Source organism: Protopterus annectens, chromosome 3.part0, assembly GCF_019279795.1.
Source record: "Protopterus annectens isolate FY-2018-M chromosome 3.part0, PAN1.0, whole genome shotgun sequence".
Taxonomy (NCBI): Eukaryota; Metazoa; Chordata; order Ceratodontiformes; family Protopteridae; genus Protopterus; species Protopterus annectens.
This window is the reverse complement of record NC_056731.1, coordinates 404,326,482-404,345,581: the sequence shown is the minus strand read 5'-3', so window position 1 is coordinate 404,345,581 and position 19,100 is coordinate 404,326,482. Positions and strand designations below refer to the sequence as shown.

General features: G+C 38.7%; 1 protein-coding gene across 1 annotated transcript in view; it reads right to left on the bottom strand.

The window, feature by feature from the left end:
- NEDD9 (neural precursor cell expressed, developmentally down-regulated 9) overlaps positions 1-18,660 on the bottom strand; it is a 240,101-nt gene extending 221,441 nt beyond the window's left edge. Inside the window, exon 1 of the mRNA XM_044064852.1 lies at positions 18,423-18,660. Coding sequence (XP_043920787.1) covers positions 18,423-18,434 — 12 coding nt within the window. The 5' untranslated portion in view covers positions 18,435-18,660. The remainder of the gene's footprint in view (positions 1-18,422) is intronic.
- Positions 18,661-19,100: the final 440 nt, after the last annotated feature.

Sequence of the window (19,100 nt, the reverse complement as noted above, 5' to 3'; positions counted from 1 at the left end):
TAGGCATAGCGCCACCCGACCTTAGTTCCTAGTGCCTCTGTCAAGTAGAGCCACTGGTGTTATCCCCAGTGTGAATTTTCTGTTTCCCATCCACTCTTCAAGATTTCTCTTGAAGAGGGCAGTGAGGTGCTCTGCTTGACATATATGGGAAGTCTGTTCCATAGCATGGGCTGTCTCTGGGTTATGAACCTGTTCCTCCAGCATGTTCTGTTAATTGTGGTAATGAGGTTGAGGTCTCTGGAGCATGTGGTGGGGAGGGATTGGGATATCTTTAGATGTAGCATTTCTAACAGAGCTGGGTCAGACATGGCTTTGTAAGTCAAGCAGAGATCGCCTTTAAGTAGGCGACATGAGACACAGAATAGTTGGAGATTTTTGAGTCTGTCCATATAGGACTAGTGTTTAAGGCCTAGGATCCTTTTTGTGAGGTACTTTTGCGGCCTCTCCAGTTGTTGCAGGTGTCTAATGAGGTACATGCCAAATGGGGCATTGTACTAGAAGATTGGCCTAATGAGGGAAGAGTAGAGGAGACAATGACCTCTTTCTTTCTGGATGCAAAACCCTTAATAATGAGATGTGCCACATAGAAGGACTTTCTGACCACAGTGGCAATGTGGTGATCAAAAGAGAGGTTGCTGTCAACCTGTGTTCCCAGACCTCGTATAACGTCTTCTGTTTTCAGTGGACTACCATCGATGTGGTAATTCATGGAAACCGGGATTTTCCCAAAGGGGATGACGACACATTTTTTGGCATTGAGCTTAAGGCCATGGTTCAGACACCAGTCATTGGTCACAGTAAGGCCTTTCTATAGGATGTCAACATCACTTGGGGAGTTAATAATAGCTCCGAACTTGCAATTGTCTGCAAACTTTGTCAGCCAGAGTCCCTTCGTGTTGACCTGGACTTCAGAGAAGTCGATACCAAACAGGAGAGGACCCAGGACCAAACCCTGTGGGACTCCGCTCGTGTCTAATCTGCAGTCTGACTTGGAGTCAGCTACTTTCACACTGTGGGTTCTGTGAGCCAGTTTGCAACCCACCTAGTGATATAGGGGTCGATGCCAAGCTTAGTGAGTTTTTCTATGTTTCCTGAGTGGGGAATGGTATCAAAGGCCTTGGTCAGATCAAGGTAGGCTGTGTGAACCACCTTGCCTTCATCCACAGCTCTGGTGACTGACTCAGAGAAGTTGACCAAGTTGAGCAGGCATGATCTACACTTCAAAAACCAAACTTTGTGGGATCCAGTGTTTGGAGATTCCCTATATCCTTGTTTATTAGGTCCATGATGATGGACAACTTTGCATATCACACTTGTCAGGCTAATGGGGCGGTAGTTCCCAGGGTCTATAATCGCTCCTCCTTTGTGGAATGGGAAAATTGTAGCAGTGTGCCATTCGGCAGGGACAATACCTGAGGTGAGGCTGTGATGGAACAGAGCACACAGGTGAGGTGCAAGTTCACTCTATAGTTCACGTAGAACACAACCAGGGATAATTTCAGGTCCCATAGAAGCTGTATTCTTGGCCTTGGACAGTGGTGTTTTAACCTGTGCAGCAGTAATACTGGTTGCCTTGCAATCTGCTGGTACTGTGATTGGTCCACTGGGGGGTAAACATAACATTAGCGGCTTGACGTAAATATTCATAGGTAATAAATTGCTTAAATTTCCTATCTTCAGAAGTTTCTTAGCTACTGAACTAATATGTGGTGTAGTTTGCTTACCTTAAAGAGGTGCAGCACCACAGTGGGTTGTCTGTCTAGCCTACCACAAATGCTAATGAAGTATTCTGGGTAAAAGCATATGATAATTAGACAAATGCACTTCCCCCAGAAATGCCTGTTGTAAGGACTTTATGCAGATGGAGTGACTCATAAAGCCTCTCAGCCGAGTAAATCATCACTACCAGCTATGTTAGTTAACTTGGCCAAACATTAGTGGTCACCCATTACTCTCAAAGAGAGATATTATGTTAGACTCAAAGAGAGATATCATGTTAGAGGTAAGTGCCAGGGAGTGTGTGTGTGTGTGTGTGTGTGTGTGTGTGTGTGTGTGTGTGTGTGTGTGTGTGTGTGTGTGTGTGTAGCCACTGGCTTATGGGGCACATCAAACTTCCCTAATATAATCCTAGATCTGACTCCAATGCAATCAGTCATAGGTTGTTAAAAAACATACAGTGCAAATCAAACTCAATTATGCAATTCTGTCATGGCTGTCTTCTACCCTATTATTTGTATTTGTATACACTGAACGGATTGAACTAATTTTGAATGGTTCCTTGTAAAGATAAATTACTGTACTTCCAAAAGCAGCTGACTGTGAATTTAGTCAATATCATGTGAGGTTTACAATGTTATATGACAGGTTCTTTCAGGACACTACCCATACTTGACAGCACTGTATTGTGGTTTTGTTTAAATTTCCTTTTGGCACCATGATCTTTGTGTTCCTTCATGGCGACTACTCCAATAGTGTAATCAGGATGTCACAGTTATACTTAGAAAAGTACTACTGTACCAACTGTTGCTTTACTGTACATTACTTCCCTGACATTACAAAGCGCTACACATAATGCCACAGCTTCAATTGCCCCTCCCCCATTATTTACCTTAGAAAAGCATATGTTAAGGTTTAATATGAGTGAAAGAAAGTACTTGGTATGGGTAAAGAGCATGCTGTTTTGGTTTCCTAAGCTATTTATAAAGCTGTAGTTCAATAACTATTGAGTACAGGAAAGATAAAGATGAATAGGTTCATAGGACGTTACTAGGCTATTGGCCCTAGGGCCTTTATAAGCCTAGTCATATTATACCCCTGTTCCCTTACTGACCAAGTTGTATTGTCTAAATTTGTAGCGCAAGTCTATGATCAGCAGGACTACCCTTATCCAAGAGGGACATAGGTGAAACCCCCGGGTAAATTTACAGTCTCCCATCAAGTTGTCTAAGTTATGCTTATATAGGGTCATTGAGGAGCTCTGTTTTACATGAACTGGGAGTTTGTTCAAGAGAAGTGGCAATCTCTGGGACACATATCTGTCTCTCCAGCATGTCTTGTTAATGTTGCAGGCTAGCTTATGTTCCCTAGAACGAATGAAACTTGTCCCATTTGCCTTGCGGATGTGCAGCATTTCCATTAGGGCAGGGTCCGAAACTGTTCTGCAGGCGAGGCATAAGTCACTTCTCAGCAGCCTCTAAGATACACAATACAGTGACAGGGCCTTCAGTTTGTTCATGTAGGTCATGTGTTGAAGGCCGTGAATTTTCTTGATGGGAAACCTCTAAGGTTTTCTCTTCAGCTGCTGCAGGTGTCTGGTGAGTTACCTGCAAAAAGGAACATTGTACTCTATTACAGGTCTGATGAGGGTCAAGTACAGAGGAGTTATAATTATCCTTAGCTCTGGATATGATGCACTTACTTATGAGAAGTGCAATACTGAAGGCCTTCCTTTCTACTGTGGACAGATGATGACTGAAGTTAAGGTTGCTATCAACCTGTGTTCCCAAATCTCTCACCACAGGGTTTGAACTAAGGAGGATACTGTTAATATTGTAATTTGCAGCTCCCCGAGAGGTTTGATCCTCCTCACCCTGCTAACCTCCCAGTGATAAAAGGTTTACTTCTCATGTTGCACTGCTGGAAAAGCAGTGAGTAAGTCACTTATCCTGGCATTATACCCTCAGTCTGCTCCGGAAAAGATGCACTCATACCACTGGCATACCTGGTTAACAAATAAAAGAAAAAAAAAAACTTCAGGATACCTGTACGCTGCATTTGTAGGCCAGCACTTGCCAGTGTATTTGAAAAACTGCTGTCAGTACGGTATAGCATTACAACAGTAAGCAATAAACTGTCAACCTAAGCAGGCTTTGACTTCATTCACAGATCTACTTTTGGGTCAATCCTGATAGCTGATGCTTATGCCTACGCAGCCAGTAAACTCTTAATTAATAATTAATCATAAGACTATTTTGTTCAAAAAGTCAGTATTCAGAACATATTTATAAGTTTAAATATAAACGATTCACTGCTTGATGCTTTTCTATACGTGTGTTTATTAGACAACTTCTCCATAATACAGCCTTTTTGGTATGAAATGGAAAGTCTTTTTATGGAAAAGGGCATTTAGTTCTGCATTTTCCCCCTTTGTATCATCTACATGTGGCATCATGTTTACTTGTACGACAGACGAGATGTCTTAGGGTGATGATAATGTAATATCTTCTTCTGAGTTACAGAATAAACCTTTAATCAGATATTCAAGCTGTTCGCAACAGGTAAAACACTCCTACTAATTTAGATTTGAATTTTATGAAAATCCTTTCATAAACACTGCATATAAATTCTACCACATTTTCAGGTAAGAGAGCACAGAGTCTGGTCATCATCATGTTGTTACACGAATACACTGGGGTTTGGAAATTAAATGGAAATAATGTAATGTGGAAAAGCGCGGAATCTTAACAACTGCCTCATGTCCACTGATGCTTGCAGCCTGGCTGCAGTAGAATCATCATACAAAAGTACATACCACCAGAAAAAAAATATTAATCACATCCAACTCAAAGTTAGCATTCCAACCAGCATAACATACAGAACATACTGGATAAAAAAAAATCATTAAACATTTTTTCCCTCTGAGCAAAATAATAGAGTGTACTGCATCCAAATTAATGCTGACAGAGGAAATATTATGTTACCATACACACTGACGAGATGAAATGAAAGGATGAAAAAGAAGCCTACAACTCAGTACAAGCCATAAACATCAGGGAAGTAGCATTAAAGTTACACAGTGATTACTCAAAAAACATGACGGAGAAGGAAGAGGAAGAGCAGAAGGAGGAGGAAGAGGAGACAACCAGGGTGAGATGAAGCACAAAATGAATCATTAACCCAACAGCAAAATGGTAAAAAGAGAAGTAAACCACAAAAATAAAAAAAAAATAGAATGTGCTAAGAAAAAGTGATGAGAACAGTTTTTAAACAAGTATCAGCAATCACATTTGTGGGCAGTTCGGAAGGTGAACGCACGCAGACAGATGGTGACAACAAGGAGGATAAGCAGAAAGAAAATATTTATTGAAAGGAAAGAAAGTTACTGAAAGGAAGTCTTCAGGAATGTGTAAGAAAATTGAGAGGCAGACAATGGTACATGAAGTCCGGAGATGTGGAAGGACTGTGCAGGGCACTGTTAAGAAACAGGTACTTTATATATATAACTCACAGTTTTCAAAGCAGAAATCAGGTCAAATCTTTGTTAACTCTGAGGCATAGCAAGTATCATATTAAGATAAATTTTAAAAGAGGCTGTCCAATAACAGTTTGAGCACCAGACTAAAAAGATAGAGCATCAGGTCTAGCTGATGGCACTGGTTATTCCTGTTGCTATAGTACTCAATAACTACGTAGATCAAACTAGAAGACCAAGGAAGGATCTAAAGTGGTGCGTTAATGCACCTCAGTCCACCATCCCAATCATTAGAAAATAAAAAGTAAGCAAGTAAATAAATAAATATAAACACAATTTATTCAACAGAGCTTATAGCTTTCCGATGATAGACACAGTGATTTAATACTCATATGTGCCTACTTCCTTCCAATTAGCTAAAAGAGACATTTTAAAAACATCAATGTGCAGCTTGGATGCTTAGCCCTGCTAGCAACAAGAAAGTGATTACCACTACATTGAAAGCGATTCCCTCCCTTAGTAACATCTTGGTTATTATCAGGCAACAGTAATCATCTTCACAGGGAAGGAACTGTCCAAGTACATTTTTCCAGCTCCTTGTTAGTTCTGGTTACACGTGTTGCAAATATCCCTTCAAACTGCCTCTGGGCTACAAACTAAATTTCTCCTTTTGCAATGCCCTATCATTATTTTTTGTATTCCTGACAGGTCTTAAGAAATGTATCTTCAGTAGATGATGTGTTAAAAACAATGGATGGTCACTATTATTACATGTTATACTATTCACTGCAGTTTCACTGCAGTTTCTTTGCTGTAACATTTGCTTGTAAGACAACCTTGCAGAGTATTGTTTACACAAAACAACATAAAGAAAATTAACAATCTCTATAACAAAAGTGCAGGTATTGAATGAATAGCAACAGTTCATTGCCACCACTAGTCTACACAATTTGCAAATAATTAATACTGCTACATGACAACATTTTAGTTTTTTTTAAGGTTGACTAACAAGCCAGCACTTCCTAGGTTAAATTCCATGTACACACTCAAACTCTTTCTGACTTTCAGTCATGAGAGGTCTATCTGCGTATTTGAAATTTTTAATGTTTTTCTTAATTCTTAATGTTTTCCCAGCAATTTTGATTCCATTTGTTTAACCCAGCAATTTGCATGACATATTCAGCATATAAACTGAATAAGTGGGTGCCGATATAAAGCCTTGACCTACTCCTTAACCAGCCTTTAGCCACTCAATTATTCCATAATCAGGTCAAATTGTTGTTTTGTGTTCTGTATGCAAATTTTTTGAAGGCAAATGGCATAAACTGGAAATTTTGTTTCTCTAAGAACTTGCAACAGTTTATTATGATCCACACAGTCAAAGGCTTTGGAGAACTCAATAAAAAGAAGTGAATACTCTTTCTGGAACTCCCTTGCTTTTGCCATTAACCTACAGATGTTGTCAGTTTGATTTCTGGGTCCTCTACCACTATGCCCCTTCTAAATCCAGCCTGCACATCTGGCAGTTCTCTGTCCATACGATGCTGGAATCTAGCTTGCAAGATCTTGATCATTATCATTTTAGCATGTAAAACAAATGCAACTGTTCAATAAACTGAGCAAAATAATGCTATCAAATAGCATTTTTGACCGACACTAGGGTGCAACAGACAACACAACTGTGTCATACATAACGGATATACACTAGACAGTAGATGGATTTTGAAGGCAAGACTGTAGGATCTGTTGCACTACATGTGGTCAAGTGATATGACTGAAGCACCAAGACTTGAGTACTTTAGGAGGACAGAAAGACTGGAAGGGGAAATAAGGGAGCTCAGAAGCAGCCAATGCTAACTGGGGGGACATTCAAAAACAAATGTGGACAGGGTGTTAGAAGAGGAAGAATTGACAAGGGGCTGTCAAAGAAAGCCAAGATGGAGTTGTGACAATGGAAGACAGAAAAGGGAGGGAGCAGGAATATGGCATCCCCGATAGGGACAAAGCAAAGGAAGGACAACAAGAGAAGTTGGAGAGGAAGGAAGGAAATGGGGACAAAACAAAGGAAGGACAACAGGAGAAGTTGGAGAGGAAAGAAGGAAATGGGGGAATAAGAGGACAGAGAACAGAAGACAACAGCAGTGGAGAGGACTTGTCAGAAAATAAAGGTGGGATGGGAAGGGTGTTGGCTATAGCACAAGGAAAGACAGCTGGAAAGGCTGTGTGATGGTACAACTGAATGGAAAATATTATATTTAGGAGGGTCAGTGACATGAGGTAGGAAGTGAGGAAAAACAGAACCATCAGCGAGGGAAAAAGATTCTGATGACTAGAGATGTGGTCAACAGGAACATTAAGAGATCTGGCAACTGAGACAGGAATGACCAGATTGCAATGAACCGGGTCAGAGGGCTTAGACCTAGTACGGAGTGGGGGAGGGGACTAAAGTGATCACCAAGTTAGAGGGGTGGACATGTACTGCATCAAGCATCAATAACTTGTCAGAGGAGACAGCTGTGATGGTAGAAATCAGGGCCAGAGAACTGGCAAAGTTCTACCTTTACTACCTTTGTAAAGGGTGTAATGAACAGCTGTGACAGTGGGGAAAGTAAAAGAGCTTGGAACTGGCAGGGAAGGATGGGCTGAAGCCGATCAGAGAAAACAACCATGTGTCTGCCGGGTTGGAAGGCATGTCACAATCATGAATTTAAACTATGATGGAAGGGAATGACATACAGTCAGAACAGAGGTATTGGCTAGCAGAGGAACAAGCAACTGTATCTTAAAACATGAATAATTATAATGTAATGCAAGTAGTCTTGGAAGGAAGAATGGTGGAGTTTCAGGCAGTGACAGACGTAAAGAAAATGTATATTTTTATAGAATCATGCTGACTTTTTGATGCCTTGGCTATTACACCATAGACACATTTCATATCACTTTCACAGTTCCATATGATCTACCTTTATTTTGTTTGTGTCTTTCGGCTTTTCCCGGTTAGGGGTCGCCACAGCAGAACTCCGGTCAGCTAATGATTGGCAGTTGATTTTTACATACTGGCTTGCCAGGCCTGACACACAACTTTCAACGAAGGTACGCCCATTCACGCATGTCTCCACACAGAAAACGCTCTAGCTGAGAATCGAACCGGACAGCGTCTTACTATGAGGCGACAAAGCTACCGCAGCACCACCACTGCGAGATAGATCTTTATTTGATGACTCAAAAAGTTATGGCTGTCTGTATCTGCATGCACAACTCAAGATGGGGGATGGTAACTTCCTACTTTCTACTTGCATGACTCCTCCTATACTCCTTATGGATACTACCTTTGATTTGCTTACTGTTGGTCATAGACCACAATTTGTCTTAAACAGATGCAAAAAGTCATTCATCAAACTTGTCCCAGCTGTTTGGCATAGCATCCCCTCAAAAAGTACATCTATTAACAACCTCAAAGCATTTAAGAAAATTTAAAAAAAAATTAAATTACATATAATGCAATAACATATCCCAGATGGTTTATGCAAATGGTTTAATGTGATCAATGTACTACCCCAGTAAACAAAGTAAATAAATAATTATAAATATATATTCATGTAAACGCTTCACAGACTCATGCAAAGCTGAACAGCAGTTGATTTGGATATTTCTATACCTTTTTCATAAACAGGATCTACAAGTGAAATATATTACTTTTGTGAATTCACAATCGGTTGTAAATAGACATACATAGTCTCTTACAGTATACCAGTCCCTTCAGATACAACATTCCTTTCAAGTTAGTTATAGTATACGCTGACATTTGTAAAAGATGCAATTCTTTTACCTGATCCAGGATGCCTTTGACTAGGACACTTTTCTAAAAATAGTTGTGTTCTAATAGTATATCTAAAACATTCTGTTATGTTACAAACATCCTTTTTCTGTATATTACATGTAATCTGTGAATGCCTATTTAATGCAATGTTTACATTCCACTATTTCTACTTCACTTCATTTACTGATGTTTGCATGTTCATATATGTATGACTACTGGCATTGTGTTGTACTTGCCTTGAAGCCCAGGTCATGACTGAAAATAGTCATGTACCAGTCCGCCCACGTGCTTAACAACTAATAAACAAAATAGACAAATAGGTAGACAGATAAACAGATAAATAAATAGGTATTCTAATAGTATCTTATCCAGTGGTGCATTTTCTTTTTTTTTTTTTCCTGCTTCATTGGTATAATATCTTGCACTTCTTTTCAACCAATCTAAAATTTGCAAACCATGCTAAGTTTCTCTTAATTTTGTTTACTCCATGTAATTGCTGCAGGCACATTATGACTTCTAACAAAAACAAATTACACTCTTCAGTAGCATCACTTGTCACTCAGGTTAATTACAAATATATTAAAAACAGCACGACACAGTTACATACCCTGCAGTACCAACTAGAACTTAGTCACAGTCTCAGTCACAGTTCTCCAGCCAGTGTTTAAATCCCAGCACCTTCATGCCGCCCACTTCACAGTCACTTAAATTACTTTCAGGAAATCTACATGCCTGCATCAAAGATAATGTAAAGACCCTCGATGGTAAACTTTTTCTTGAGGGAATATTCTCTACATGGAACTTTAAAGGTCAATGAAACAGGCTCAGACAGGTTCGCAAGTTACAATCCTGATCATCTTAAAAAAGTACTCAAAGGCTGAAATTGATGAAAGGAAGAGTATTTTGAAAATAAATTCAAAGTGCCATCAACAGTAGGTTTAAGTAACTACTGATTACGGCATTTGAAGTGAAAAAGAGCAAGGACAAAAACTTTAATGCTAATGCGTTACTAAATCAAATATTACTGCAGGAGTAATAAATACCCATTACTAACAACTAACTGTACTATGTAAAGTGCCATATTTGTACTTACATTGTAAATGTGTTATCTACAATACGTGTTAGCTACAGTATTACATTAGTCTTGTCTCATTATGTAGTTACAACTAACTTTGCATTGCATAGCTGTAAAGCAGTATATTAAGGACATGCTCTCACTTAACAGTACATTAAGGGCACACTCTCACTTAGCAGTATGTTAAGGATGTACTCTCACTTAACAGTATGTTAAGGACGCACTCTCACTTAACAGTACGTTAAGGACGCACTCTCACTTAACAGTACGTTAAGGACGCACTCTCACTTAACAGTACGTTAAGGACGCACTCTCACTTAACAGTACGTTAAGGACGCACTCTCACTTAACAGTACGTTAAGGACGCACTCTCACTTAACAGTATAACAGTACATTAAGGATGCACTCTCACTTAACAGTACGTTAAGGATGCACTCTCACTTAGCAGTACATTAAGGGGACGTGCTCTCTCTTAGCAGTACATTAAGGGCACATGCTCCCACTTAGCAGTATGTTAAGGACAATCTCTCACTTAGCAGTATTTTAAGGAAGCGCTGTCACTTAGCAGTATGTTAAGCACATGCTCCCACTTAGCAGTATGTAAAGGAAGTGCTCCAACTTGGCAGTATGTTAAGGATGCGTGCTCTCATTTTAGCAGTATGTTTTTAGCAGTATGTTAAGGACGCACTCTCACTTAGCAGTATGTTAAGGATGTGCTTCCACTTAGCAGTACGTTAAGGACATGCTCTCACTTAGCAGTATGTTAAGGATGCACTCTCACTTAGCAGTATGTTAAGGACATGCTCTCCCTCTTATAGTTATGCATGTAGTTACTCTCCTCTCCCAGGTGAAACAACACCATATGCTAATGCCATTCTACATGCTAAGCATTCATGTGCACATACACTCCTGACAAAAATGCACAATTTTTGAAAGTTTTAAGCATCAGGAAAAACACATCAAACATCTCTCTCCTCAGTCTGTGCAAATGTCTGATCTTTGTGCTTGGTATTTCAGATAGTACTCAAAAGAAAGCGACTAACATTACCACATCCTATTAAAAAAAAGTGTAAAACTACCACGTGTTAATCTGTTCCTGTAACTATAGACTTTTTCATAGAAGGTCATAACCTGGACGGTTGATATCGCATCCTCACATAGTTCTTCATGATATTCAGGCTTGCCTACCTTACACTTGTATTAGCATGGCTTAATGACTCTCTTTATATCCTGGTCATTAAGAATACAGCTCATAAACTTCACTACACCTGAAATAAAATGTCTCAGATAAAAATGCACCCCAAAATGTTGTTAGTTATAATCTCAATCTGCAGTTACAGAGATAAATGTAATTTTGCATCATTAAACAATAAGGATCTCTGAGAAGATAGGCACAGTATGCCCCAGGACTGTTAAAGCAGTGAGAGACATGGGATACCTCTTTATCTACGAATTTTATAAACGCAGTAGATGTCCTACGTTCAATGTATGCTGTTCATAGCTCTCAACCTCTTAGCAGAAGAAATCTGGACAAAGCCAAAAACAATGGGGAACAAAGGCCCAAAAATAGGGGCACATTTTAAATATTGCTCTTGTAAACTTAGAAAATTGTTAGAATAAAAAGTTTTGTGTTAGTATGCATTTTCTGAAGGATATGAAGTATGAAACTCAAATGACTGTCTTTATTTATAGCTCCTTCATTCATCCATGATTTTCTGGAAAAAACACAAATTTTATGAGAACAGACCAAAAATATGAACCAGAAATCTGGACATTCTGCAAAAATCTGGACAGTTGAGAGGTATGATGTACATGCGCATCACCCAGTGGCACCAAAGTGTAAAATTAAGAGAGCTCTGTGGTGTAGAGGGCAGAAACTGTGATCTTGGAGACTGAGGTTCGAACACTGACCCAGTCAAAGCAGGAGCTGGCTGCAGGTAGGTAGAAAGGATGAAAGGACAAATACCGTTGAGTGAAGGATATGTTTTTGCACTACTTGGATACCCTTTAGCACAGAATATAGAATGATACTGTAACCATCTGTGGTATACAATAGCAGCAATGGGGGGGGGGTGAGACAGTCACATAGTCAAAAGGAGAGGATCTTGTATGTGACAGGAAAAACATGTCAATGAATTATTTCTTCTCTGTTAGTGACACTTTATCCCCTATCCAAAATTGTCACCCTGCTACATTATAATGTTGCTCCCTAGAGCTTATGTTCTAAGAATAAACAAATGGGATATGTTAGGATGGAGAGAATGCATGACCAGCAGTGGAGGCAGGTGCTAAAAAATGCCCCCCTCCCATAAATACAAACACAAACATGCAGACATATACAGAACCTATATAATAGTGATGAACTAGAATAGTTACATTTGACAGTTGCAGCATTTATAAGATGCAAACACATGTACACTGAACAGCTGCGGCTATATTAATAAAAAAATGCCATGAGAAAAATGTAACATTAGATGGGCCAGTCATTCTAGTTCTTTCTGTATGAGAAAGCACAGGTGCTACACTTTACATTGAGGGGGAAAAGCCATCATGAAAGGAAATGTGGACTGTAAGAGAGGAAGAAAGGCAGCAGAAAGAAGAAAAGGGTAGGGAGATAAAAACAACTTCACTGGCAGCCTGAGTAAGCAAAGGGGCAGTTGTTGATGTATGTATGTTAGCAGGGACATCAGCTTGTCAGAGCCCACTTATGATGAATGCTTGGGAAAAAATGTCCCAACACAGAAGATTTAGTAGCAATACAAATATAATTCCCACAAGCATAGAAATGAGTGCATGTACAGGAATATATGAAAAAGAAGACAGAAACAAAACTAACAACTAAAAAAAACAGATACATATATTAACAATAACAGTAAGTAATCAGAAGCTGAAGAAAATACATACAAAATGTATACATTGGCAAATGTTCTTTTTATAAAAGTAGTACTCTTTAAATGCCTGAGGACACAACAAAAGCAAAAAAGAGCAGTAGTGTGGTGTGTCTGCCATAAAACAGTATCTGGCTGAAAAATGGCAAGGGAAACATAAATATAAAAAAATGCCTACTTACAGTGGATATAAAAAAATGTACACAGCCCTGTTAAATTGCCAAAAAAATGAGACCACACTAAATAATTTCAAAACTTTTCTCACCTTTAATCTGACTTATAACCTGTACAATTCAATTGAAAAACAAACACATCTGTTAGGGGAAAAAATATAAAAAATGTACAATACACTGGTTGCATAAGTGTGCACACCCTTAAATTAATACTTTGTTGAAGCACTTTTTGATTTAATTACAGCATTCAGTCTTCTTGGGTAGGATTCTCGGTCTCATTTTTTATATCACAAAAACTGGCATTTTAACAGGGGTGTGTAAACTTTTTATATCCACTGTATAGTTTTACAGGGATGTATTTATAAATATGGTACATGTGGCCTCTGCAGGAAATCTGATGTGCCAAATGTTAGGCTGAAGAACCTTAGGTCAGCTATTTTAATATTTAAAAGAAAGAAAGTTGAGAACAGGAGAATCAGTATAAATGAAGGAGCTAATAAGCATTGCAGACGGTGACAAGCTACAGGAGGGATGGGAGAGCAGGACATCAAAATGACAAATAATTCTAATAAAGCTATTAGTGGAGAAGGTCAAAGTGAGGAGAGAAGAAGCAAATAAAGTTAGAAGAATGAGCAGGGCAATTATGTAGGAGCTGGGAGCAATGATAAGAGATGTGGAAGTTAAGGGTTGCACAACTAAGTAAGATATGGTCTCATATGTCATTAGCTAGTAAATTTATAAATCTTCAAGACTATTGCAGTTGTAAAACAGAAAATCTCAATGAGCTTTCCATTTGTTTATCGTATAGGTGGTAGGGATGCCACCTGAGAAGTGGTGTGTACATATAAGTGCTAAAAAAAGGCAGTCATCCGTAAGAAAGAACAGAGCCACAAAGGATACCTACTAGCAATATCAGCTATACCAGACGTCACAGCCAGACCCAGAACTTCTACTTCTGAATGCTCCCATTAATTGCCCAACACCACAAACGACTATGACCATAAAAGCCATGAACTATGACAGTTGTTTGCAGGGGCTCTAATTATTCAACTGCTTCTTGTAGTGTGCCTGCAACACTGGGCTGCAGTACATCATGTCAGTTCTCCAGAAGCCCAGACATCAAAGCACTCCCACATCTGGGAGGTACAAAGTACTCTGCTTCAGCCCAGCTCCACCCAAGCATAGTTTGTGTTGGCATTCACATCTGATAGCTCTGCGCTGTTTGTAATCAGAAGCTTTAGCACCATAGTGGTAGAACAAAAGGTAAAAAGTCCATTATAACATGGTTGCCCATCATTAACGATAACTTTTCTTTATGTTTAATACCTCGTACGTAAACATTTTACACTGTGCAGTGTTTAACACATAAAGCAATAAAATATCAAGCTAAACGGTTTAAGTATTATATGTAAGTACTAGGCTAGCTGTCCTTGCAAAGCCAATTTCCCAAAAATGAAAATCAAACCATTTACCTTGTAGCTGGAAGGTAAACTCCTTAGCCATTATGCCAACCCCCAGCATAAGAGTCAGAGTCAGAGTCAAAAAGAATATTTATCTTCTAATTCTTGCACAGACTTTAATTCAGCAGTGGATTTGTTGATATATTATCATTAGGCAAAAAGGCAAGTAAGAAAACAGGCCCCAGTGGCCTAATGGATAAAGCATTGGCCTCCTAAGTCAGGGATTGTGGGTTCATGTCCCATCTCGGGTGATATAATCTTGATACAAGTGAAGCTTTTTTACCTATGAACCTATAAAAATCTTGATGATTGGATGGGAAATAGGAAATTCACCCCAGGGATCACTTCTGTGACTCTGCTCGACAGGGGCACAGGAAAATAACTTTCTTGGGTGGCGAAAGCCAGGGTACATTTTTGGCTAGGCTTATATAGGCCCTAGGGCCAATAGCCGAGTACCTACCTATGAACCAAATTATCCAGAACTCTAAGTACAAGGCATAGCCGAGGTCCATGCCTAGAAAATGTCTGAGTAATAATTAATATAAATTCTGAAAGTGGTTTACTGCTAATGACAGGAGTGTTACTTAGGTTTAAGCATATAGCAACAGCTCAGCGTATCATAACAGCTGTTCTTGTATAGTAATCTAAGATTAAAGCAAAGTTCACAGCTGTAAGGTTGGAACTACAAGAAGGGTATGATTTTCATACTCATACTACATATAATTACAGATCTATGGTCTGTGTGCAATCCAGCGGTAAATATACCAATCAGGGCTTCAAAAGATCAAAAAATATGCAACTTCTTTTAAGCATGCATTGAATCTACTGAACTAAGAGTGGGAATTCTCAATTGCCTGAGTTTTATTTCATTTCTTACAACATCAAAACATTTTGTCAGACTCAACTCGCTTACAACAGCATTTTTCTGCCACGTCATGCCTTCAAATATTTTTTGTAAGCAGAATTTGCAGTTACTCTCAAGTGAGGAAAATCCTCAGAAAAGCACTGGGGAAGACATGAAAGGGCAATAAATTTACCATGTGTGACTTCAGAGTGTTGTGCAGTACTGCCTGACTCACATAGCATTACAATAATGGATACTTCAAAACACATTCTATACACCGTATCCACAGTTAACATGAGATGGACTCTGTACTCTTTATAACACATGATAATATTTTGTTGTACTGCCTTTAAATATTGGTAAGTGTACGTTACAATCCATTGATCTGTTTATCGGGCACCGCGGTGCTACTATTGTGTGGCCTACATTTTGTACTAAATGGAGTGTACCTGTAATACATGTCTTTTGTGTGTCAGGATCATATTATTTACCTTGATAACAATGAAATAAATAAATGTCAACACCATCCCTATTACGTCCAGTCAGAAGAATGTAGCTTTTAAATTAAATCAAGATACAGTTTTAATTCCAAAATAAGGTAGCACCATTAGATTTCAGACGTCGCATGTTCTACCTGTTGATGTATATTTGTTTTCTGCCACTTCACCCCCTGGTGGTGATACCTGCCCAAAATCAATATATGCCATACATACTACTGAAAAGGTAGTACGCTTCATTTTTCAGAACCATATCAACATTACGTCTTGGCACTATTCAAATAACACATTCCCCAAATACATTTGTACAATATTCTGTACCATTTGTAAAAAGATCATAAGCAGATTTTAAGATGAATATGGAAATGATACAGGTTTTGTATTAGAACATTACCCCACCAGATGCGCAGTAGCAATGACTGCCCAAACCCCGCCCAGCACTCTGCGCATGACGTTTATTTTGAAAACTGCTTTGAATAAACATGGGAAAACCATCCTCAGAGAAATGAGTATTCTAAACATTGTAATTATTACGAAACAAAGTCTTTTCTCCCTTATTTGCTGGTACCAGGATTTCCAATTTCCATTGATCAAAAGCTTCGATATATTACAAGTTAGACTAAATAATTTAGCAGAACATGTACTTACAAATGATATACCAAGATTTTTACCTATTACAACAAACACAGAATATGCTGCATTTATACAAAAGTATTATAGTATTACACTGAGAATTACAATTCTTTAAAGGGGAAGGGGCGAACACATAAAATGCTGCATGTATAAAATCTATTACAAAGACCTAAAATTCCTGTTCTGTAAAGGTGTGGGGTGCGGGTGGCGACCTTTCTGGGAGGTCTTTTTTATTGCATTTATTTATTTCCCACTGCCTCAGAATATTACTTATTGCTTTATCTCCAGAAAAAAAATGTTTAAAGAAAGGTGGGGGGTGCAGGGGGGGGGGGCTTGCCCCCCTGCAAAAGCAATTACTGCACAACATTATACCAAAGAAAGGTGGGAGTGCATGGGTTATGGGTATGGTCTGCAAAATGGGAACTTGTGGATACTGTGTACATACTGCCCTTCTCAGCCACTTCTGAGTACAAAGTGACAAAGCACGTCAGACACCCAGGACATGCAGTGCTTCCGACGGTGCACTTATAAATGTAGAAAATGAGGACAAGTTGAGTTAATCTCTGTTTTACACATCGCACACTAAAAGCTGTAGTAACTCTAATTAAAGATACTATAAAAACCATGAAGCCTATGTTAAAAACGGTCAGAAAGTGAATATTCACAATTGAAATTCACCATGTCACTGTATAATCTGCATGGCTTGTCACTCAGCCCTGTCAGTCATGTAGACCACGCCCATTCCTGCACAAAAATCACGGTGGGGTAATGTTCTAATACAAAGCCATGATACAATAGCTACAGAGGTCCAAGCATAGCTAGTTTCATCTTTTCAATATTAAATAATCAGGTGCCATCTGGATGAGCTTGCCAAGACAATATGTATTGAACTAGGTACAATAAAGCCAAATCTGAGTGGCACAAATGCTTCAGAAATGTTTCAAATCCACTCTTGTGTCCTGCTGTGCATAACTGCAAATTTACAGCAATTTTATCTAAAGTGTCTTTTTTACTTTGCATCTGTCTCTTCAGTCTTTACTGCTCTGCAAAGTTAGCATGTTAAGGACTAGCTGTAATAGGTAATGGATACACAGTCTGACTACAGCTATGCTAAAGAAAACTCAGCAACAGACAAAGTGATAAAGAGCAGCTTCTTTTATTATTATTACTACTATTAATATGTTATAAGGTTCAAAGGCAGCTTTGCTACATTTTTTTACATATTCATTTCTGTGGTGCGTAAAGCAGGTTGCATGCCATAACTCAACTTGAGCATCTCATGCATACTCCTTTTGGCTGATTTTTTTTTCCTTCATTTTGTTTATTTTAGTAAATGCAGTATATATATCATGACACATACTTCAAGATTAATCTTCCTGTAAGATAAGGATTAGTCTTTTTAGAAGTATTTTTATCCTTTTCTTTTATGCTCCAGTTTTCAGGCACAGTTACTCTGCAGGGTTGTTGTCACTTGTCACTACAATAAAGAAGGATATTTATGCTACGCTGATAACTTAGTACATTTATTGCTAAATTTAACTCTAAATTTTCTGATATAACCAGTGCAATTGACCACAATATTGTTTTAACACACACACATACAAATGCTGCCTATGCATGCACACAAACTCTGCTATTATATAAATCTGACAGTGTTGCTGGAGGCTAACACAATACCACTTTGTTAAATGTTCTGTGTGTAAAACTTACTCTGAACAAGCTGGGTAGGGTAACCAGTAAAAGCATAAAACTGCAGGCCAGCTTCAACATATCAGTACAGTAAATATTAAACGACTATTAAAAGCAGCTGACTAGAAAGTGAAAATAAACAACTTCCTTACCTTACACTTCATTTTGAGAAACTGGTTTTAAATTAATAGTCCTCAAAAATAATTCATTTAGGGAGCTGTTGCTTGCATTATCTATCCAAAGCAATCCAGATGGTCTTACTTGAAAACTTCCGAGTTTTCAAAATGTCTCATCAGCCAGTGCACGTCTGTACTCTGTTAGACTTAACACTACTGCAAAAGTTAGTGTTCATTACTGTGCTAGGAGTTTCAAAATCTTTTTTGCATGATTATTTGCCATTGGCTGCTGTTTCTGAGAAGTGGGACAGGATCATTCTAAACCCGCCCCTAAGACCTAATAGTAAGAGGCCCTTGCAAATCGAACTGAAAGAGCTTTGGAGGCAGCATGATTTTTCTCTCTAAAACTTTGGGGGAGGGGATATATTAAGCATTCCTTTGCAAACTTAGCTCATTTTTAAAGGAATAGACTAACAAAGACAGTTCTGACACTCCTGCTTCCTGTGACCTAGCAACTGCTTCATAAAACAGCTTTATCTGAAAGACGTTCACCTCACATTATCCATATGAACTAGAGCTGATGAACAAAAGGTTTTCTGTTTACTGTCTCCTGCACTGGCTGCCCCCACTGACATCTCTTTTTGGTGCCCAGAACTTTTTTTGTTTGGCTTGAAGGTTGGGTTCAAAGAATTCTGAGCGTCAGAAGGAAAGCAA